General features: G+C 44.7%; 1 protein-coding gene across 17 annotated transcripts in view; it reads left to right on the top strand.

Moving 5' to 3' along the window:
• Positions 1–23,003, top strand: part of magi1b (membrane associated guanylate kinase, WW and PDZ domain containing 1b) — a 535,264-nt gene that overhangs the window by 481,922 nt on the left and 30,339 nt on the right. For 15 of the 17 annotated variants that reach the window (XM_038810581.1, XM_038810589.1, XM_038810578.1 and 12 more), the window contains 4 exons: positions 880–1,080; positions 5,053–5,143; positions 8,864–8,915; positions 15,466–15,609. In XM_038810581.1, the coding sequence (XP_038666509.1) occupies positions 880–1,080; positions 5,053–5,143; positions 8,864–8,915; positions 15,466–15,609 (488 nt within the window). The remainder of the gene's footprint in view (positions 1–879; positions 1,081–5,052; positions 5,144–8,863; positions 8,916–15,465; positions 15,610–23,003) is intronic. The other 2 variants (XM_038810577.1, XM_038810576.1) reach the window with 1 other exon arrangement.

Below are 23,003 nucleotides of genomic sequence, written 5' to 3'. Positions count from 1 at the left end.
GGTTTTACAATACCTCACCCCAAGCTGGTTGTGTTTTCATGTGCACTGCATGCTGATACACAGTTAGTTCTCTGTTGTGTTAATTAACCTGAATGAAAGCACAGATGTCTGAATATACAGTTAAAAATGTACATTCCATCATTCACAGGGCCTTCATTTAAGGCTTCACATTTAAGGGTGTGAATCAAATTTCCACTTTCCCTGTTAAAGAACAAGTATTTTTGCATTTGTAACAACATTTCCCTGTATATAAATAGTTTGCTCACTAATTTGAAAGTCCCGGAAGCATTCGCAAAATATATTATTCCAATTTTCCTTTTACTGCCCGCACCACTAAAAGCTTGGAATGCTACGCATTGACTTGCATGAACATGTTTGATTTGCATTCTAACTTTTTGAAATCTGGAAGGACTAAATGTCACTGAGATAATAGATCTCAGTAGAGTGCTTCTTGCAGCAAGTTTTGCCACTTTGGGTTGGCATTTGTTCGCTAGACGCCTGTCCCAAGTGTTCATTGCGTATTGCAGTTGAATTATTTTGTTAAAAAAGGAAATAGTCCATGGACTTAACTAATAGGAACTGCACGCAATCTCTGAAGACCCTGTGATATTTGCTAGACATTTCACTTGACTATTTGACTATTGACAGCTAAAAATATTTTGAAAGTGCTGAAGAGAGAACAGCACATTACCACTTCACAGCTGCATTAAGTAGAACTGATTGCCAATGTTTTGATCATCAACCATGGGATGTAATGCATTCCATCATTAATTTTGCTTGGTGGCACAGTGAATTAATCCCTGACCTTCTGTCTCCCTGTCCTCCTTTCCTAATGGTTCACCTTTACCACCTTCCCAATTAAAACTTGTACAAAACCAGGCAATGCATGTGTAGCCATGCCTCACAAAATAGGTCGGATAATCGAAGGGAGCCCTGCAGACCGCTGTGGACAGCTTAAAGTTGGAGACCGCATTTTGGCCGTTAATGGATGTTCGATTACCAACAAGTCCCACTCGGATATTGTCAACCTGATCAAGGAGGCTGGAAACACTGTAACCTTACGCATCATTCCTGGTGATGGTGAGTTCACAGCCCTCCCACTTTTAGAATGGCGAAACAAGTAACAACACCTCCGTTGCATGTTTAATTGCTATTATGACTTAAATAATTCTCTTGCTTTAATTTGTGTTGTGTTTATATTTTGTGATTGACTTAGCTTTGCTGCATTGAAATTGTTGATTTTTCTGAATATAAACGAGAAGTGCCACAAGTTCTCATCACACAATTTAGCACCACACATTTGTGAACAATTTGGCACTCCCCGCATGGGTTTTTGTATGAGAGGAGAACACATCGTGAACTTGGGCCTCGGAGTCCATGAACCTGATTTGTACCAAAGATTTTGGGGTCACATTTGCATTCCAGAATTTTTACTGGTGCTTCTTAAGAGTGGTTACCGTCAATTGCTCTAGGAGAGTTGGGATAGGTGTGGTTCCATGGTGGTGGTGGTGGGGTTGTTTTGTCTCATTTATAAAATGTTAAAATCCAAAGAAAAATATTTTCAAAAATAAGGAATATGGATGAGTTGTTTGAGGGGTGTAGGATAGCTGTGAGCGGTGTGAGAGAGTTCCAGCCAACCGTATACATATGTTCTGGTCCTGGAGAAATTTTGGAGGTTTTCTTTCAACACCATGTTGGTGATCTTGTCGGGCCTGCCAGTGCTGCAGATGGGGACAGAGGCAGATGTTTTAGCCTTTGCCTCGCTGATTGTTTGCAGGTGGGTCCTTCTGGGGTGGAGATCAGCCTTTCTGCCCTGTGTCCATCCTCCATGTGGGGGGGCGTTGGGCACGTCCCATCTCCAACCTCATATCCATGCAGGTATGGAGCGTGGTTGGAGATCACGATCGCGGAGTATTCGGCTCTTTGTATCCCTGGAAGCACTGCTACGAAGAAGTTGATGCGCGAGTTTACCCTGTGTACCTGGGAGAAGAAGGCAAACTCCCTCAGTGTGTGAACCTCCATGGGTCCACTGCCCCCATCTGTTCCATAAACGCGTTTAGTTAATTCGCCATATTTCAGGTCTTCCCCGATTTGGGGTTTGATCTGTCCGTCAATGGGTCCTATATCCAGTTATAGTCCCCATCCACCCCATGTCGACGCCGGGAATTTTGCAATGGTCTTCTTTCTTTCTAAACTCCATGTCGTCCCAGTTGGGAGTGTACACGTTGACCAGGACTACTGGTACCCCATCCAGGAAATCGCTGACCATGACGTACCGTCACATCGGTCCGCAACCATGCTTGTTGCTGTGAATGTTGTCCTCTTATTAAGCAGTAAGGCTACCCCCTAGCTCTCGTCCTGTAGCATGAATAGTACGTCTGTCCCACCCAGCTTTTTCTTATCCACAATCACCCTTCAACCTCAGGTGCATCTCTTGGAAGAAGATTATGCTGGCTTTCATACTTTTCAGGTGGGCGAAAACTCTGGATCTTTTCACTGGGCCGTTAAGTCTCCTGACGTTCCAGGCGACCATTCTGATGGGAGATTTTGTCCCGTTTCTTCCCCCCCCCCCCTTGAGGGATCAACCATATTTACCTTGTGAATGCGTCCCTGCACTCCGGGGTTTCCCTTTGTTCGAAGGCTGTCCAAAAAGGGCGCAGTCACTGTACTAACCATGAGGGCAGGCCCCTGCACTCTGGGGTTTCCCTTTGCCTAAGGCCTACCCAAGATAGCTGCCAACTACGTGTATGTCATGTGGGTGACACCCTGCAGGTTCAAAACGTCCCAAGTTAGAACAGAGGGGCAAACACATGCCAAACTAACCCTCTACGTTAAGGGGCATGACCATCTAGAGCTCTCCCTCTGCCCGCACCCCCACCCCTGTCCCTTTATGCCCCCTAGGGTTTGCTCTCCCCCCCTCACTTCCCCCCCCTCCTTTTGTTACCCCCAACCCCCCAATCATCCTCTCCCATTTACCTCCCCTAGCTATCCCCAGTTGGTGGTGTATACCCACCCCCCCATCATCACCGGGCACCCTCTCCCCGGCGGGAGATGCGCCACAGCCCCCCCCCCCCCCCCCCCCCACCCCCGTCACTCATTCTTCTTGGCGCTAGCTTTCCCACTAGTGCAGTAGCCCTCCCCCATCCCCCTCCTGGGGTCGGTTTTAGGCCTACCCCTCGCCTGCTACATATCTTCCTCTTCTTCTTCCTCCTACCCCTCTTCTTCCTCCTCCCTCTCTTCTTCTTCCTCCCCCTTCCTGCGCTCCGCTGCCCTCGTCCCTTCATGCCTAGATTTGACTCCCAGGTTCAGAGCGAGGTGGTACAATCCCGCGCAGTGTCTCTTGGTTCATTTTAGTCCTCCGGATGGTCATTTCAGTGCTGCCTTTGATGCTCTCTTCCCAGCCCGCTCTCCTGGATGAATTTGTCCGTGAAGTAATGCTCCCTGCGCTGGAATGTGACCCATAGTTTGACCGGGTACAGCATCCCAAATTTCACACTGTTTTTGTACCAGGCTGCTCTGTTGAACACTGCCTGGCGCTTAGTCAGGTTTGCCCCATTGTCTTATTATATCTTGATCTGGTGACCTTCCCAGTTACAGGTCTTTGTTAGCCTGGCCCAGCGCAGGGTTCTTTTCCTGTCCTGGTACCGGTGCATTTTTGCAATTATCGCCATCGGCTGCTCTCCGGCTTTGGGTTTTGGCCATAGCAGCCTGTGGGCTCTGTTTACCTCTGGCAGGTTGGGGAAGTTGTCCCTTCCCACCAGGTTTCCCAGATTCTGGGTCACGTAGTCCGTGGGGTCCCTGCTTTTTGTTCCCTCCAGCCGGCTCACTATCCTTAGGTTTTGGCGCTACGACCGGTTCTCCAGGTACTCTATTTTCCACTTTAGACTTCACTTCATCTCCATCTCTAGGGCAATGATCCGGTTGCTCTGGTCTGCTGAGGCTCTTTCCAATTCCTGGATGGTGTTACCCTGAGCCTCCAGTTGTTTCTCTGCATTGTCCAAGGCCATCTGCATGGTGGCCAGAGCCTCCGCAACCGCCACCCTGATTGCAGATTTTATGTTGGACTTTATATCTTCATTTGCTCCATGGTGAGGAACTTCCTCCATCCACCCCCGGTGAGGGGGAGTCTTGTCTGCAGTTTGTTGGTCCTTCTTGTTCTGGTGTGGCTGCCGTTTCTTCGCCTCATGAATCTGCCTCTTGTTCACTCTCATCTCTTGATGTCTACCTATTTTTGCCTCTTTGCTGTTGCTCAGCATTATTCCTTGTGCTCCTGGTGGAGAAGGTGAGGGGATTTTTTTTTCCCCATTCTTGTGGGTAAATTTGGATAAAAGAGCCTAATTTCAGGTTCTTAGGAGGAGAGCCACCTTTCGTGTGTCCATTCAGCACATCCCATCATCGATTATTAGTGTATCATTATTAGTCTTAGGACTTCTCCTTGCCAGAGAGCAGTGGAGGCTGAGCCATTGTATGTATTCAAGGCTGAGTTAGACATATTTTTGATCTACATGGGAATTGAGGGATATGGTGGAGGCAGAAAAGTGGAGTTAAGGCCACAATAAGATCAACTTTTATCTTATCGAATGGTGGAATAGGTTTGAGTGACTAAATGACCTTCTGCTGTTCCCATTGTGTAATGGACAGCACAGTGGTTAGCACAGTTGCTTCACAGCTCAAGGGTCCCAGGTTTGATTCACAGCTTCGGTCACTGTCTGTGCAGAGTCTGCTCTACCTCCCTTTATCTGCGTGGGTTTCCTCTGGGTGCTCAGGTTTCCTCCCACAGTTCCAAGATATGCAAGTTTGGTGATTGGCCATGCTAAATTGTCCTTACTGTCCAAAAAAGGTTAGATGGGGTTATGGGGATAGGGTGGAGGTGTGGGCTTAGGTAGGGTGATCTCTCCATGGGCCGTTGCAGACTCGATGGGGCGAATGGCCTCCTTCTGCACTGTAAATTCTATAATCTATGATCTATTTCTTATCTCCTGTTTTGTCCTAGGGTATAAAATATTAAAACAATCAGTGGGGCATCTTATCTAAAGTTTTTTTTTCTTTTAGAATCCTCCAATCCATCCTTGCTAACAAATGCAGAAAAGATTGCAACAATTACAACCACTCATAACCCTCAGCAGCCACCACAGGACGGACGGTAAGTTAGCTCCTTATAGGTCTGTGGTTTCTGTGATGTAGCTCTCCTTAGAAGCACTTCATCTGTTTTGGGGTGAAGATGGAGAAAAATCAGTCGAATTCCAACATGCTGATAACTATCAAAAGACTTCTCTTTGTGCATAAACATGAAGGTGAATCTCCACCTGTCACTAAATGCCACCCCTCTATCTCCCAAAAGAATTGACAGTATAAAAGTGAACGTCTGTTTTAATGAAGTTATCAGTGGGAGGCATTACAATAGCCTTGGGAGGCATCAGTGGGAGGCATTACAATCTACAATAGGGAGTTTTCTATAGGCCACCTAATAGTTCTAGGGATGTAGAGGAAAGGATGGCGAAGATGATTCTGGAAAAGAGCGAAAGTAACAGGGTAGTTGTTATGGGAGACTTTAACTTTCCAAATATTGACTGGAAAAGATATAGTTCGAGTACATTAGATGGGTCATTCTTTGTACAATGTGTGCAGGAGGGTTTCCTGACACAATATGTTGACAGGCCAACAAGAGGCGAGGCCACATTGGATTTGGTTTTGGGTAATGAACCGGGCCAGGTGTTAGATCTGGAGGTAGGTGAGCACTTTGGAAACAGTGACCACAATTCGGTGACCTTTACGTTAGTGATGGAAAGGGATAAGTATACCCCACAGGGCAAGAGTTATAGCTGGGGGAAGGGCAATTATGATGCCATTAGACATGACTTAGGATGTGTTGGTTGGAGAAGTAGGCTGCAAGGGTTGGGCACACTGGATATATGGAGCTTGTTCAAGGAACAGCTATTGCATGTTCTTGATAAGTACGTACCAGTCAGGCAGGGAGGAAGGGGTCGAGCAAGGGAACCGTGGTTTACCAAAGAAGTGGAATCTCTTGTTAAGAGGAAGAAGGAGGCCTATGTGAAGATGAGGCATGAAGTTTCAGTTGGGGCGCTTGATAGTTACAAGGAAGCGAGGAAGGATCTAAAGAGAGAGCTGAGACGAGCAAGGAGGGGACATCAGAAGTCTTTGACAGGTAGGATCAAGGAAAACCCAAAAGCTTTCTATAGGTATGTCAGGAATAAAAGAATGACTAGGGTAAGAGTAGGGCCAGTCAAGGACAGTGGTGGGAAGTTGTGTGTGGAGGCTGAGGAGATAAGCGAGATACTAAATGAATACTTTTCGTCAGTATTCACTCAAGAAAAAGATAATATTGTGGAGGAGAATGCTGAGACCCAGGCTATTAGAATAGATGGCATTGAGGTGCGTAGGGAAGAAGTGTTGGCAATTCTGGACAAGGTGAATATAGATAAGTCCCCGGGGCCGGATGGGATTTATCCTAGGATTCTCTGGGAAGCCAGGGAAGAGATTGCTGAGCCTTTGGCTTTGATAATTAGGTCATCATTGGCTACAGGAATAGTGCCAGAGGACTGGAGGATAGCAAATGTGGTCCCTTTGTTCAAGAAGGGGAGTAGAGATAACCCCGGTAACTATAGGCCGGTGAGCCTAACGTCTGTGGTGGGTAAGGTCTTGGAGAGGATTATAAAAGATACGATTTATAATCATCTAGATAGGAATAATATGATTAGGGATAGTCAGCATGGTTTTGTGAAGGGTAGGTCATGCCTCACAAACCTTATCGAGTTATTTGAGAAGGTGACTGAACAGGTAGACGAGGGTAGAGCAGTTGATGTGGTGTATATGGATTTCAGTAAAGCGTTTGATAAGGTTCCCCACGGTCGGCTATTGCAGAAAATACGAAGGCTGGGGATTGAGGGTGATTTAGAGATGTGGATCAGAAATTGGCTAGTTGAAAGAAGACAGAGAGTGGTAGTTGATGGGAAATGTTCAGAATGGAGTTCAGTTACGTGTGGCGTACCACAAGGATCTGTTCTGGGGCCGTTGCTGTTTGTCATTTTTATAAATGACCTAGAGGAAGGCGCAGAAGGATGGGTGAGTAAATTTGCAGACGACACTAAAGTCGATGGAGTTGTAGACAGTGCGGAAGGATGTTGCAGGTTACAGAGGGACATAGATAAGCTGCAGAGCTGGGCTGAGAGGTGGCAAATGGAGTTTAATGTGGAGAAGTGTGAGGTGATTCACTTTGGAAAGAATAACAGGAATGCGGAATATTTGGCTAATGGTAAAATTTTTGGTAGTGTGGATGAGCAGAGGGATCTCGGTGTCCATGTACATAGATCCCTGAAAGTTGCCACCCAGGTTGATAGGGTTGTGAAGAAGGCCTATGGTGTGTTGGCCTTTATTGGTAGAGGGATTGAGTTCCGGAGCCATGAGGTCATGTTGCAGTTGTACAAAACTCTAGTACGGCCGCATTTGGAGTATTGCATACAGTTCTGGTCGCCTCATTATAGGAAGGACGTGGAAGCTTTGGAACGGGTGCAGAGGAGATTTACCAGGATATTGCCTGGTATGGAGGGAAAATCTTATGAGGAAAGGCTGATGGACTTGAGGTTGTTTTCGTTAGAGAGAAGAAGGTTAAGAGGTGACTTAATAGAGGCATACAAAATGATCAGAGGGTTAGATAGGGTGGACAGCGAGAGCCTTCTCCTGCGGATGGGGGTGGCTAGCACGAGGGGACATAGCCTTAAATTGAGGGGTAATAGATATAGGACAGAGGTCAGAGGTGGGTTTTTTACGCAAAGAGTGGTGAGGCCGTGGAATGCCCTACCTGCAACAGTAGTGAACTCGCCAACATTGAGGACATTTAAAAGTTTATTGGATAAGCATATGGATGATAAGGGCATAGTGTAGGTTAGATGGCCTTTAGTTTTTTTTCCATGTCGGTGCAACATCGAGGGCCGAAGGGCCTGTACTGCGCTGTATCGTTCTATGTTCTATGTTCTAGCAAATAGGATAGGCAACAGGCAACATACATGTTTGTTTATGAAGATTGGGTGTTTTAGTGAGTTACCACAGGGCTCCCACTAACCAGAGAATTGAGCCCCAACATCAGTCATTACATTCAGGAGTGATGGGTGGAGAGTAGTCAGGGAAGGCTGATGCAACAGGATGAACTGGAGCAAAGTCATTGGCCAAAAGTTTGCAGTCGGAAGAAAATCGATGACCTGGAAGAAAACAACTCACAAAGATCTCACAGTTTCTGCGACCTGGGCTTCTCCTTTCCTGACATTAATTTGAATCTGGCACTAAATCAAGGGGATTTCTTGCCATTCAATAACAGGTTGTTATCAAGCAGGGTAAGCAGCAAATCACGTTGAAGAATTCTTAACAGACAGCAAACCAAGAAATTAAGTGCACAGGTTGTCTTTCACCTTTTATACATTTTGCAGGGAATGAAATAACGTTTGGTGCATACACATTTAAAGCCGAAAAACCAGAGTATTCATTTAAAAGTTATATTTTAAGAGAAATATTACAGCATAAACAAGACATTTTCATCGGTATGGTGATATCTAAATGATTGCCTTCTGTGGGAATTTCAGCATTCTCTCTGGAGGAGGAGGGAATCACTGGCAACAACTTTAGGCTTTCCCCATTTAACTATGCCTGACGTCATTCTGCCGTCAAAATTTTGCCGTCAATACAACCATAAAATCCATGCCATAGTATTGCCTAAGAATTGGCAGTTGAGTCTTCATGATTCTGTAAAACTATTATTCAATTACTGATTTCTCTCGTAGCATCTAAGCTGTGTTCACAAAAGACACGGAAATCTCAGAATTCATTTGTGCTTTTTTCTATTTGTTTGAAGGAATAACACAAAACCAAAGCCAGATGTATCGTATGATTATAAGTCAGCTCAGGTAAGTGACAGTTGTGCGTTTAATTACTGGAAATAAATGCAGTGCTTGGTGTAACACCATTAGATCAAGACCATTTACAAACTTGGAATACCTCTTAACAATATGTTCAGTGCTATCATCCTAAATCTAGTACATGTGGAGATCGGGGAAGGTGAGGGAAAATGCTCATTTTAAATGCTTTCATGTAATTTTATTGTCTTCCACACACTATTTCCTCAGCAGAGGAGCTACTTGGCCAATGCCACTTTGAACCAACAACTAGAAAGTACTAAAGCATGCTAAGTTAATTTGTTTTGTGCTCTGTCTTCCTGTTATTCCTTCCAAAATGAATCACCTCACACTTTTCTGCATTAAACTCCATTTGCCACCTGTCAGCCCAGCTCTGCAGCTTATCTATGTCCATCTGTAACTTGTAACATCCTTCTGCAGTGTCCACCACTCCCCCGGTGTTAGTGTCACCTGCAAATTTACTCACCCATCGTTCTACGCCATCCTCCAGGTCATTTATAAAAATGAAAAACAGCAGCGGCCCCAAAACAGATCCTTGTGGTACACCACTAGTAATTGGACACCAGTCTGAACATTTCCCATCAACCACCAGCCTTTGTCTTCTCCCAGCTAGCCAATTTCTGATCCAAACAGCTAAATCACCCTGAATCCCTGCCTCTGTATTTTCTGCAATAGCCTATCGTGGGGAACCTTATCTAACGCTTTACTGAAATCCATATACACCACATCAACTGCTTTACCCTCATCCACCTGTTTGGTCACCTTCTCGAAGAACTCAATGAGGTTTGTGAGGCACGACCTACCCTTCACAAAACCATGTTGACTATCTCTCATCAAATTATTCCTTTCCAGATGATTATACATCCTATCTCTTATAAACCTTTCCAAGATTTTGCTCACAACAGAAGTAAGGGTCACTGGTCTATAGTTACCGGGGTTGCCTCTACTCCCCTTCTTGAACAATGGGACAACATTTGCTATCCTCCAATCTTCTGGCACTATTCCTGAAGACAAAGATGACTTAAAGATCAAAGCCAAAGACTCAGCAATCTCCACCCTAGCTTCCCAGAGAATCCTAGGATAAATCCCATCTGGCCCAGGGGACTTATCTATTTTAACACTTTCCAGAATCGCTAGCACCTCCTCCTTATGTACCTCAAGCCCTTCGAGTCTAGAAGCATGTATCTCAGTATTCTCCTCGACAACATTGTCTTTTTCCTGTGTGAATACGGACGGAAAATACTCATTTAGCACCTCTCCTATCTCCTCGGACTCCACGCACAACTTCCCACTACTGTCCTTGACTGGCCCTACTCTTACCCGAGTCATTCTTTTATTCCTGACATATCTATAGAAAGCTTTAGGGTTATCCTTGATCCTACCTGCCAAATACTTCTCATGTCCCCTCCTGGCTCTTCTTAGCTCTCTCTTTAGAGCCTTCCCAGCTAACTTGTAACTCTCAAGCGCCCTAACTGAACCATCACGTCTCATCATTACATAAGCCTCCTTCTTCCTCTTGACAATTGTTTCAACTGCTTTAGTAAACCATGGTTCCCTCGCTCGACCACTTCCTCCCTGCCTAACAGGTACATACTTATCAAGGACACGCAGTAGCTGTTCCTTGAACATGCTCCACATTTCCATTGTGCCCATCCCCTGCAGTTTTCCTTTCCAGCCGATGTATCCTCAGTCTTGCCTCATCGCATCATAATTGCCTTTCCCCCAAATATGACTCTTGCCTTGCGGTATATACCTATCCCTTTCCATCACTAAAGTAAACGTAATCGAATTGTGGTCACTGTCACCAAAGTGCTCACCTACCTCCAAATCTGACACCTGTTCTGGTTCATTATCCAGTACTAAATCCAATACGGCCTCGCCTCTCGTTGGCCTATCTACATACTGCGTCAGGAAACCCTCCTGCACACACTGGACAAAAATGGACCCATCTAAAGTACTCGAACTATAGTGTTTCCAGTCAATATTTGGAAAGTTAAAGTCCCCCATAACAACTACCCTGTTACTTTCGCTCCTATCCAGAATCATCTTTCTAATCCTTTCCTCAACATCTCTGGAACTTTTCGGAGGCCTATAGAAAACCCCTAACAGGGTGACCTCCTTCCCTGTTTCTAAACTCAGCCCATACTACCTCAATATTCGAGTCCTCATCAAACGTCCTCTCAGCCACCGTAATACTGTCCTTGACTAACAATGCCACCCCTCCCCCTCTCTTACCACCTTCCCTGAGCTTACTGAAATATCTAAACCCCGGCACCTGCAACAACCATTCCTCTCCCTGCTCTATCCATGTCTCCGAAATAGCCACAACATCGAAGTCCCAGGTACCAACCCATGCCGCAAGTTCACCCACCTTATTCCGGATGCCCCCGGCATTGAAGTAGATGCACTTTAAACAACCATCCTTCCTGCCGGTACACTCCTGCAACCTTACTCACGACCTCACTACTCTCAATCTCTTGTGTACTGGAGCTACAATTCAGGTTCCCAATCCCCTGCTGAACTAGTTTAAACCCACCCGAAGAGCATTAGCAAACCTCCCCCCCAGGATATTAGTACCCCTCTGGTCCAGGTGTAGACCGTCCCGTTTGTAGAGGTCCCACCTATCCCAGAATGAGCCCCAATTGTCCAGGAATCTGAAACCCTCCCTCCTGCACCATCCCTGCAGCCACGTGTTCAACTGCTCTTTCTCCCTATTCCTCGACTCGCTAGCACGTGGCACAGGTAACAATCCAGAGATAATAACTCTGTTTGTCCTGGATCTAAGTTTCCACCCTAGCTCCTTAAATTCCCTACCTATGTCGTTGGTACCTATGTGTACCACAACTTGGGGCTGCTCCCCCTCCCCCTCAAGGATCCCGAAAACACGATCCGAGACATCGCAGACCCTGGCACCTGGGAGGCAACACACCAACCGCGTGTCTCTTTCGTTCCCACAGAATCTCCTATATATCTCCCTAACTATGGAGTCTCCAATGACTAATGTTCTTCTCCTCTCCCCCCCTTCCCTTCTGAGCAACAGGGACAGAATCTGTACCAGAGACCTGTACCCCATGGCTGACCCCTGGTAAGTCCCCCCCCTCCCCACCCCCAACAGTAGCCAAAGCGGTATACCTGTTACTAAAGGGAACGACCACAGGGGATCCCTGTACTGACTGCTTCCCCCCAGTCCCTCTCACCATCACCCATCTATATTTATTCTTTGGCGTAACTACCTCCCTGAAGCTTCTATCTCTGACCACCTCTGCCTCCCGAATGATCTGAAGTTCATCCAGCTCTAGCAACCGGCCAACTTATATACTCACCTTCCCGCAGGCCCCTGCTCCCGCCGAAAATCCGGAGGCCGCACCCGCTGAAAAGTAAGTGAATTTAAAGGCACACACTCACCATCCCGACAGGCCCTTGTTCCTGCCGAAAATCCGGAGGTCACACCCGCTGAAAAGTGAGCGAATTTAAAGGCATACACTCACCTTCACGAGAGGCCCCCACTCCTGACGAAAATCCGTAGGCCGCTCCCGCTGAAAAATGAGTGAATTTAAAGGCACACACTCACCTTCCCGACAGGCCCTTGCTCCCGCCCTCGTGTGGCTCTCTGTCTGGTAGGGAGGTCTGATCTATTCACGGAGGCTTCTTTAATTTTGTTTTCCCGTGCTCTGAAGACAAATGCCTTGCAGGTAAAATCAGAAGCATAGCTGCAACAGGATTCAATTATTTGTTCGTCACCACTGTACACACAGCACTGCATTAACTATGCAAACCGTTTAGTGTCTCTGGTACAAAAGATCACATCAACAATAAATATTGACAGGACACCAAGGGCACTGTTTAGCGGACTCAAGTTCAAGTCTGCAGCGCCGGGAAACACCGCGATATTCAATGGCACTTTGCCGTTTGCTTTGGCCTCAGAGATTCTCTCCACTGAGTATGCACTTAGAAGCAGTTCTTGCTGGCGAGCTTGTTACTTGTAGGCGTTTTGGAAGGCTTTCCCGCTTTTACTCTTTCCCCCATCCCCTTTCAGGCCACCCCCCACCCATTTTGACCTTCCCCATACCCCCCAATATTGGTAAGGTGCGCCCTATCCCCAGCAGTGCGAACCTGGCACCTGGGCACCCTGACACCCTGGCAGTGCCCAGGTACTCGGATGCCAAGGGGAGTGCCAACCTGCCCTGTCCACACCAGCACCCCAATAAACTGGGAGACCCCAGTTAAGTCAGGACTAAATGGCATCCTGGCGAGGTCTCCCAGGTGGAGCCGGTGAGTCCCAATGCGCCGGGTGAATCCAACGAACGCACATTTAAATGAGCCTGATTTAAATATTCCAATGTGGATCATGCCCAGTGAGGGTAAGATCCAGATTGCAACATCTCGCGAGATTCGTTGAATCTAGTGAGATATTTTGAGCGTCGGGAACGACAAGGCCACTGAATCGTGCCCCAAGTGTCCAAATTAATCATGAATGGGTTTCGAAAAATGCAGACGTTATGCAAAAATACAAACCACTGCTGTGAAGTAGCTGAAATATAGTGGGGCGAGATGAACAAATTTTTATTCTAATCAAAACAATTGCTTTTTTTTCTATAATTCAAGACCAACTAATGAATGCAGACATAGATGTAGTTTAGTTAAATCCAATTTCTGGATTGGAAGTCACGAAAACATTCCCCTTTTAAATTAAGAGAAAATGTTCACTTCAGGTTAATAACTCCAAATCGATAAATATACATGAGAGAAGGACACAGCCTTGGAAAAGGATGAAAGACAAACACAGCCTCTGATAAATACTGCCCAATAAGTGCAATAGTAATCTATGGCAGTAAATTAATTGACTCGCTGGGTTAGTAGCAGTGACCTTGAGTGTTATGTCATGTAGTCTGACAGTCAACCCCTTCCGGAAGCAATTTTTGTATCTTGGAAGTCCAAAAGAATAGTTATTCATTTAGTGATGTGCAAATAAGGAGCAGATAACAAGTTATGGGAGAAGAAACCAAAAGCAACTTCCTCCAGACAGGCTGAGATTTTCCAGCGTTTTCCCTTTCGTTCCTCACATCCCAATTTCCTGCCAGCAATTGGTGTGAATCCATTGAAATGAAACTGTTGGTATTTTTGCAGCACTGTGGTTTGTTCTTGGGATCCTGGTACCCATGTTCCAATACTTTGGGAGGATCTTTTCAAAGCCACAAGACAAATGAGCACTAATATAAATTGGAAATAATTGAGTATGGTTTCTTGCATTTGGTGCTTCAACAAAAGTATCAATCTCCAATTAAACAATGCAGCTTTGAATTTAAACTGTTTTCACCAACAGGAGGGTTGATAACCAGAATAATTATCATCTTCAAGATAATTAGCCTAGAACCAGGGTGGAGATGAGATTATTTAGTACTGGTACCCACAAACGTGGGCCAGATGTAATAGCACCTGGAGGGTCTCCAAAGCCATTGAAGAGCCCCCAGGTGGTCAGGGTCAGGGCAGGGTGTCGTCCTGGCACTACCAGCCTGGAACCTTGACAGTGCTGCCTGGGAACCGTGGCAGTGTCACCCTGGCACTGCCAGGGCTCCAGGGCACTGCCCGAATGTCAGGTTGGCACTGTCAGGGGTCGGGCCCAGGGGGAGAGGGCCTTGCCAGGTAGAGGGAGCATGATGGAGGGTTCCCCAGGACCTCCCCAGGTTTGGGAGGGGTGAGGGCAGTTCAAAGGAGCAGGGTGGGCGTGAAATGGTCAGGGTGAGGTTGAGGCTCCCATTACAAAATGTTGCCCCGATCTGTTTCCTGCTGCCAAGCGACTTTAACCTGAGTCCGCTGAATCGCGCACCTGGACTACCCCAGAGGACGTTTGAGTGAGACGGGGCCTTTGGAATCACAGCAAAGGTAACACTGTCAAGAGTCGCAATCCGATGGAGATTGCCACTCTCAGGAAGTTACGAGCCCTTGTAGATCATGCATTTAGGCAAAGGAAAGGAAATGAGAATGGTGTTTAAATAAAGAAGATGTAACTATTGAAGTGAGTAATTCTAATCTCCAAGATACCAAAGGGTATGTTGAAGAAAGCTATGGATAAAAGATGTTCTGAGGCAATATTTCCTGCTCTTGTTTTCAATTGGTTGTCTGGGCAGGACGGCCACTTCACTGAAAAAAAACAGTAGCGAACAAAGAGCAAAAGAAAAAAAATAACTTCCGGCCAGAAAATGTCGTGGAGATTCCGCTCGGGCAGGGAATCAGCAAACCCCACCTAAGCTGCTGAGTGCAAACTTACCGTTTCTGGGAATTCTCGGTTACTTTGGACACAGAACAGTAATAACTGTCCCAACAACTTGATGTGGTGTCAATTAGCAATCTTCTCCCAGGTCAGAAAGATCTGCTCTTTCAATCAATCGAGTATGTTATCACAGGGATTTGAGGGATAGATAACGGTGCTCATTTACCCAGCCTTTGTAAGGTTGGTCTGACATTGTGATTTCGAAATCCAAGAACATGGCTCTCTTTAATTTTTCTGCAAACCTTGTTCAATGTGACTTTTGTCTTCAAGGAACCTGAACTGTACACTGTGGAATTGGATAAGGGACCAAAGGGATTTGGGTTCAGTCTTCGTGGTGGGCGTGAATACAACATGGATCTGTACGTGCTCCGATTAGCTGAGGATGGTGCTGCCATCAGAAATGGTAAAATGAAGGTGAGTAGGTGTAATGCAGAGCCAAATAACAGTGTGTGCATTTATTAATTATGAGATTCTAAAAGAGATGATAATCCTTTATGCTTAAAAATGCTATCAAGCTTATAAGGACTTAAGAAATAGAGCATGAGTAGACTATATAGCCATCATGTCTGCTTGGCCATTCAATATGATCATGGCTGATTTTCTCCATCAACTCCACCTTCCTGTCTGCTCCTCATAGCCCCAAAAATCTGTTCCTCAGTCTGAAGTATATATATTTTTTTATTCGCTCATCCGATCGGGATGTCACTGGCTGGGCCAGCATTCATTGCCCATTCCCAAGGGCATTTAAGAGTCAACCACACTGCTGTGCATCCGGAGTCACATGTAGGCAGACCGGGACAGCAGATTTTGTTCCCTAAAGGACATTAGTGAACCAGATGAGTTTTTATGACAATCGACAATTGAACTTTTATTAGAGTTGTAATTGCAGATTTTATTTTTTATCAAATTCCACCATCTGCTATGGTGTGGGATTTGGACCCGATCCCCAGGGCATTATCCTGGCTGTCTGGATTACTAGTCCAACAACAATATCACTACGCCACTGCCACCCAGCAACAACAGGGCATTCACAAACCTTTGGGGTAGGCAATTCCAAAGATTTGCAAACCTTTAAGTGGAGAGATTTTGCCTCATCTCAGTCCTAAATGATCAACTCCCTATCCTGTAATTGTGTTCCTATGCTCTATTTCTGTCAAACAGGGAAATCACCTCTCATTCTTCTCAACTCCAGGCAATATAGACCCTTGTTACTCAGCGTCTTCTCATAAAAGCGCTATATCATCATCCCACAAGCTAATGAGTTTTTACTGTACCACTCCCAAATTTAGTATGTAATCCTTGGGTATGGAGACCAAAGCTGCACAATCGCATGAAATGGCGAGGTCTCAGCAAAACTTGATACAATTGTAGCAAGATTTTCTTTTATTGTACTTCAATTCCCTTACATTAAAGACCAACATGCCATTTGCCTCCTCCTCCTAACATATGAGTACACTCAAGTCTCTCTGAACATCAACATTTAAAAGTTCCACATCTTTTAAAAACATTCTGCTATTATATTCTCACTATTAATGCTAATAACTTCTTAACCTGATGAATGAGATTTGATTTCTCTTGCACAAAAAATCAGGATCAAATGAGAAATAGAGCATTGCTTTAGTTTATTGAGAGTATTCTCATTTACATTTTATCATGAAATGGAAGGTCCTAGTTTGTAGAGTAAGAGTAATTTACTGCAGCTGAATGATGATATCATTACTTCTGTCATAGTCATAGAATCATAGAATTTACAGTGCAGAAGGAGGCCATTCGGCCCATCGTGTCTGCACTGGCCATTACAAAGAGCACCCCACTGAAGCCCACGTATGTATCCTATCCCCGTAACCCAGTAACCCCCACTTAACATTTTTTGGACACTAAGGTCAATTTAGCATGACCAATCCACCTTACCCGCACATCTTTGGACTTTGTAAGGAAACCGAAACACCCGGAGGAAACTCACGCAGACATGGGTAGAATGTACAAACCCCGCACAGACAGTGACCCAGCCAGGAATTGCACCTGGGACCCTGTAGTTGTGAAGCAACTGTGCTAAAAACTATGCTACCGTGCTGCCCTGTCAACTTTGATATTTCAGGTGGTGAGGGAGATGATACTGGAACTGACACTTTATTCACTTAGGAGCATTTATTTACAGAGAATACATTAAATAATATATACGTTTCAACGGAAAAGCTCTTTCAGCCTGCTGCTATATAACATGTGAACACAGCTCAGTCTCCAGTTACTATCCACTACCTGAATACAATTAGGTGAAGATAAAGTCGCCACAGTCCCAGATGATCATAGGCTGCTTTCCCCTTTGAGGATCACCACACTTCAGGCAAGGGGCAGGGTGGAGAAGGCGGACCTGCATGAATAATCTCATGAATGCAATTGACACTCAATTGATATACAATGAACAACTTTTCAAAGAGTTTATAAACTTAAGTATTAGAGAAATTGAATTGCCAGAAGAGGTGAGGTATTCATATGGCTATTCATAGATGCAATTCATGCAAAACCTAGATCCTTATCTAAGTTCTGATTTTTCTGTTTCAAAGAGGAAATATTAGTTACCTGTGTTGAATAGTTACAGTAATCCTAGCCTGTAATGGAGCGACTGGAATTGAATTTCCAAAAAGCATTTGATAAGGTGCCACATTAAAGATCATTACAGAAAATAAAAGCTCACAGTGTAGGAGAAATGTATTAGCCTGGATAGAAGGTTGGCCAGCTGACCGAGAACAGTGAGCATGCATAAATGGGTCTTTGTCTGATTGGCTGGATGTTATGACTGGACGCCACAGGGGTCTGTTCTGGGGCCTCAGCTTTTTACAATTTACAGTAGTGGCTTAGATGAGGGGAGTGAAAACATGATCACTAACCTTTCAGACAACACAAAGATAAATGGGAAAGTTTATTGTGAAGAAGACATATGAAGTTTGCAGATGGATATAGATAGGTTGAGTAAGTGGCAGCTGGAGTATAATGTGGAAAGCATAAGTTGTTTACTTTGGCAGGAAGAATAAAAAAGCAGAGTATTACTTAAACAGCGAACGACTGCAGAATTCCGAGGTGCAAAGGGCTCCAATTATTCTAATGCATGAGTCACAAATAGCTAGTATGCCCATGCAGCAAGTAATCAAGAATACTAATGGGTGCTATCCTTTATTACAAGTGAAATTTAACATAAGAGTAAGGATTTATGGTTCAGTTATGCTGGGTATTCGTGAGACCACATAATAATCTTTATTAGTGTCACAAGTAGGCTTACGTTAACACTGCAAGAAGTTCTGTAAAAATCCCCTAGTCGCCACACCACGGCACACTGAGGGAGAATTCAGAATTTCTAAATCACCCAACAAGCATATCATATTGGACTTGTGGGAGGAAACCGGAGTGCCTGGAGGGAACCCACGCAGACACGGGAAGAACGTGCAGACTCCACACAGACAATGACCCAAGCTGGGAGTCGAACCTGGGTCCCTGGCATTGTTAAGCAACAGTGCTAACCACTGTGCTACCAAGATCTTATAGAAACATGCAAGATTCCGAGGAGGCTTGACTGGGTAGATGCGGAGAGGAATTTTCCCCTTGTGGGGAAATCTATAACAGTGATCAGAGTTTCAAAACGAGGGGGTTTCCCATTTAAGACAGAGACGAGGAGGAAATTCTCTTTGAGGGTTAGTAGTGTTTGGAATTCTCTTCCCAGCAAGCAGTGGAGGCAAGGTTATTGGATAGATACAAGACTGAGTTAAGACATATATTTGATGGGAAAGGGAGTCACAGGTTATGGGGCACAGCAGAAATGTGGAGTTACGACCACATCAGATTAGCTATGATCTTCTTGATTGACAGAGCAGGCCCGAGGGGCCAAATGGTCTCGACGTACTCCTATTTCTAATGTTCTTATCAAATAGAAATTTGACATCAAGCCACATGAGATTTAGCAGCGGAATTACGGTGCATAAGGTCTTGACAGGAACGGCAGAGCTGCCAGTGATCAAACAAAAATCAGTATTGCTTAAAGAACCATAATTGGCACAACACATATATTGGAGGAATGATGACAGTAAAGAATCTGCATGTCTTCTGGTCTGCAATAGCTGCACACTCTCATCTACATGAATAAATCTGAAAGCCTCAATTTTAGAACTCAGTTTTCAAAATAAAATATTCAGATGGAGTGATAACTGAGTCAAATTGCCATTCCACTCGTAGTTACTACCTTGAAATCCAGCCATTCCTATCTTGCCCGACTTTCCAACTCAGGCTGGGTATGACCTGTGTAGTGTACCACTGTTTCAGGGCCCACAGTCGAAGGCAACTCAGTCACAGGTAATTAAATCATGCCCCTTTTTAAAGGCACCAGCTGTCATAAGCCAGGTACGTTTAATGGTCTTTGACACCAATGAGAAGGTAAGGGGGTAGGATTTGTTGGGTGTTACAGGTGGGAAGAGTTGGATTGGGCCTGTAAGTGTGTGGAGTTTGGTTGTGGCTGGGGTGGGGAGGTAGTCTGGTGATGGGGAGGGAATATCAGTGCTATATTTAGAAGTGGTTTTCATGGGCCGTAAGGTGGCACAGTGGTCAGCACTGCTGCCGAGGACCCAGGTTTCATCCCGACCCCAGGTCACTGTCCGTGTGGAGTTCCCCCCATGTCTGCGTGGATCTCACCCCCACAACCTAAAGATGTGCACGGTAGGTGGATGGCGACGCTAAAAATTGCCCCTTAATTGGAAAAAATTTAAAATAAATACTGTGCCGTTTTGGACTCCTTATTTAAGAAAGAATGTAAATACATTGGAGATGGTGTAGCTGAGGTTTACTAGATTGATACTTGAATGAGTGAGTTGTCTTTTGAGGATAGGTTGGAAATTTTCGGCTAGTTTCCAGTGGAGTTTTGAAGAGTGAGGGGTGACTTGATTGAATTATGTAAGATCCTGAAAGGTCTTCAGAAGGTGGACATGGGAAAGATGGTTCCTCTTGTGGGCGAGTCCAAAACTAGGGAGCACTGTTTTAAAATTAGAGGAGAATTATTTTTCTCCCAGAGGGTTGTGCAACTTTCCGCTTCAGAAGACAGTGTAGGCGGGGATGACTGAATAATGTTAAAATAGATTCTTGTTTGGCAAGGAAATCAAAGGTTAATGGGATTAGGTGGGAATGATGAACTCAACACAAACAGTTCAGTCTCGTATTGAATAGCAGAGCATGTTCGAGGGGCTGAAAGTCTACTTCTGCTCTCATTTTATATGTTTGCAAACTGATTAGCAATATAAACATTTAGCTGAAAGCAATGAAGCTCTCGTTGTAGGACAAAAAGCTTTGGAATAACCTTTGCCTTCCCTGCAGTGGTTTGGTACTGACCTGCCCTACTCCACCAGGACTGTTCCCCATCACAATAATTTCCCTTTTATGATGCTTATTAGTGCAGGCATGATGCGCTAACGATGAATTGGAAGACATGCATACTGAGTGATTTTTGATCTTTCCCCATGGCATAAGCTGAAGATGTATATTAACGATCAGTGCTGTGGTTTGCAAACCAAACATATCTTTATGACTGTTTACAGCATTAGGTTCCTTTTAAATAATTCATATGCCTTTGCAATAAAATGGTTCCTCGCTTTAACTTACCTTGATTGCAATGGCGGTTCATAAATATTAATAAGAAAACATTAAATTAAGCATGCAGATTAGGAGTTTAAAACTACAGTAATAAAGAATATAGAAAGGACAATGGAATGTTCCATTCCAATGCCTTGAAATGACTACATGAGCGGAATTGCAACTGATTACAGTGCTGAGGCTGATCACCCTGTCTTAGTTGAGGAATCTTTTTCAGAACAGGTGGGTTATTTTGGGGTGTCTTGGCCACTATGTATCCCACAATGAACATCACATATATAGAATGATTGCCCATTTTCACATTGCAGTTGGTAGCTTGTGTTTGGCTGCCATATTTCCTACATTACAACAGTGATTGAATGATGCCACAGTCCTAGTGGACCATGGGCTGCTGTCCTGTTTGAGAGCTGACTAGTGGTGATTTAACCTGAAGGTCACCGCAAGGCAAAGTTAAGAAGGTGGGCCTTCATGAATAACCTCATGAATAGTCGGTACGGGAATTGAGCCTGTGCTATTGGTGTCACTCATATAACATACAGTACAGAAGGAGGCTATTCAGCCCATCGAGTCTGCACCAACGCACTTAAGCCCTCACTTCCACCCTATCCCCGTAAACCAATAATTCCTCCTAACGCTTTTTGTCACTGAGGGCAATTTCTCATTGCCAAACCACCTAACCTGCACGTCTTTGGACTTGCATCTCAAACCAGCTGCCCAGCAACTGAGGTAACTGATCTCCAGTGACTAAACTTCAAAAGAACGTCACTGACTGTAAAGTGCTTAGGGATGGCCTGTGCTCATGAAAGGTGCTAAATAAATGCAAGTCTTTAGATGAGTTTTTGTTGTTCCTTGAGGTCCTCTTACTTTTATATGTGGGAGAAGATTTCTCCTGTGTGCTATGTGTAAGAAAATTATGAAGTTTGCTTATTAATATTGCGCATGTGGCACACAGAGATTACTTTGAGGCAGCACTATTTCAGTTTATTTTGCCGATATTGATTTCTGCATCATCAAACTGAAAGCTTAGGTTCATTATGTCCTTTATGGATTCTTCATGGTGACAATTGACTATCGCCCTATTAAAACATTAGGATTCCAGTAATGTCTCAATTGTGCACTCCAAATTGGAACACGGTTACAGTGTTTTTTTAAGTCGGTTCCAAAAGCTCGACTCATGCTACTCTTTCCTTCTGGATGGTTAGTTCTGTAATTCTAGTCATTCATGATTAGAGGACATTCAGGAAACTGTTTTCACAAATGCTACACGCAAGCAACGCTGTGCATGTCTGGACATATGAAAAAGTTTATAACTTTTGATTTGATTTGATATACCTCCTAGAAACTCAACTTTTTTTTAGTTTTCACATATGTTGGTTCTTGTCTCTAAATATTGTTCTCCATTAATACTGGAATTAAGAAATATGCAGTTTCAAGCAATATTTTAACGCTTGGCTGCCCCATTCCAAAATTTTGGTTTAGAAATTTTCCTGCAATCCTCAGATCATTCAGCCACCTCTTCTATATTTTTGGTGAGCATAAATTTGGACAAAAATTGGAGGACTAGTGAGACATAAATGTCTGATGTATTCCAGTTCAGCATTATCTATTTGACCTGGAGTTAGTGGCCTGAACACAGCTGAAGAATTGAAGGCAAGTTTGCCTCCCCTTGGCCAGCTCATCATCGCAGTCATTTAATAGCCATTAGTTGGCTACGGACAGCATCTCTGTTCGCATGTGGGAGCATGCCCCACCTCCAAAAGCTGCTGGCTGATCAAAGGGCCTGCAGATCTCTTATTCCCATCATGCCACCAGAAGCAGTGCACTGCTGGGACTACAGGCAGCCCACAATAAAGAGGAAGCGTGAAGCCAGAGACCCAGGTAAGCTCAGGTTTCAGCGGGGCATCCTGACAGGTTTCAGTGTCCCACTTAGTGGCTTCAATCGGCCCAAGGGTGGGTAGGCCATCGATGCCTTCCCAGTCACTGGTAAAATCCCAGTGGAGGGGGTCGGTGATTGGCATTCCTAGCACACCAATGATTTTACACCCCACCCCAGCCTGCCAGCCAACTCTCAGGATGGTGGGGGGCTTTACAACTCCACCCATGCTGTCTTGAAATGATCAACTTTGTTTCATTGGTGTCTAATGTTTAGCATCTAATAAAATTACAAGCTTCATCAAGTT

This window comes from Scyliorhinus canicula, chromosome 11, assembly GCF_902713615.1.
Source record: "Scyliorhinus canicula chromosome 11, sScyCan1.1, whole genome shotgun sequence".
NCBI lineage: Eukaryota > Metazoa > Chordata > Chondrichthyes > Carcharhiniformes > Scyliorhinidae > Scyliorhinus > Scyliorhinus canicula.
This window is presented reverse-complemented; position numbering and strand designations above follow the sequence as displayed.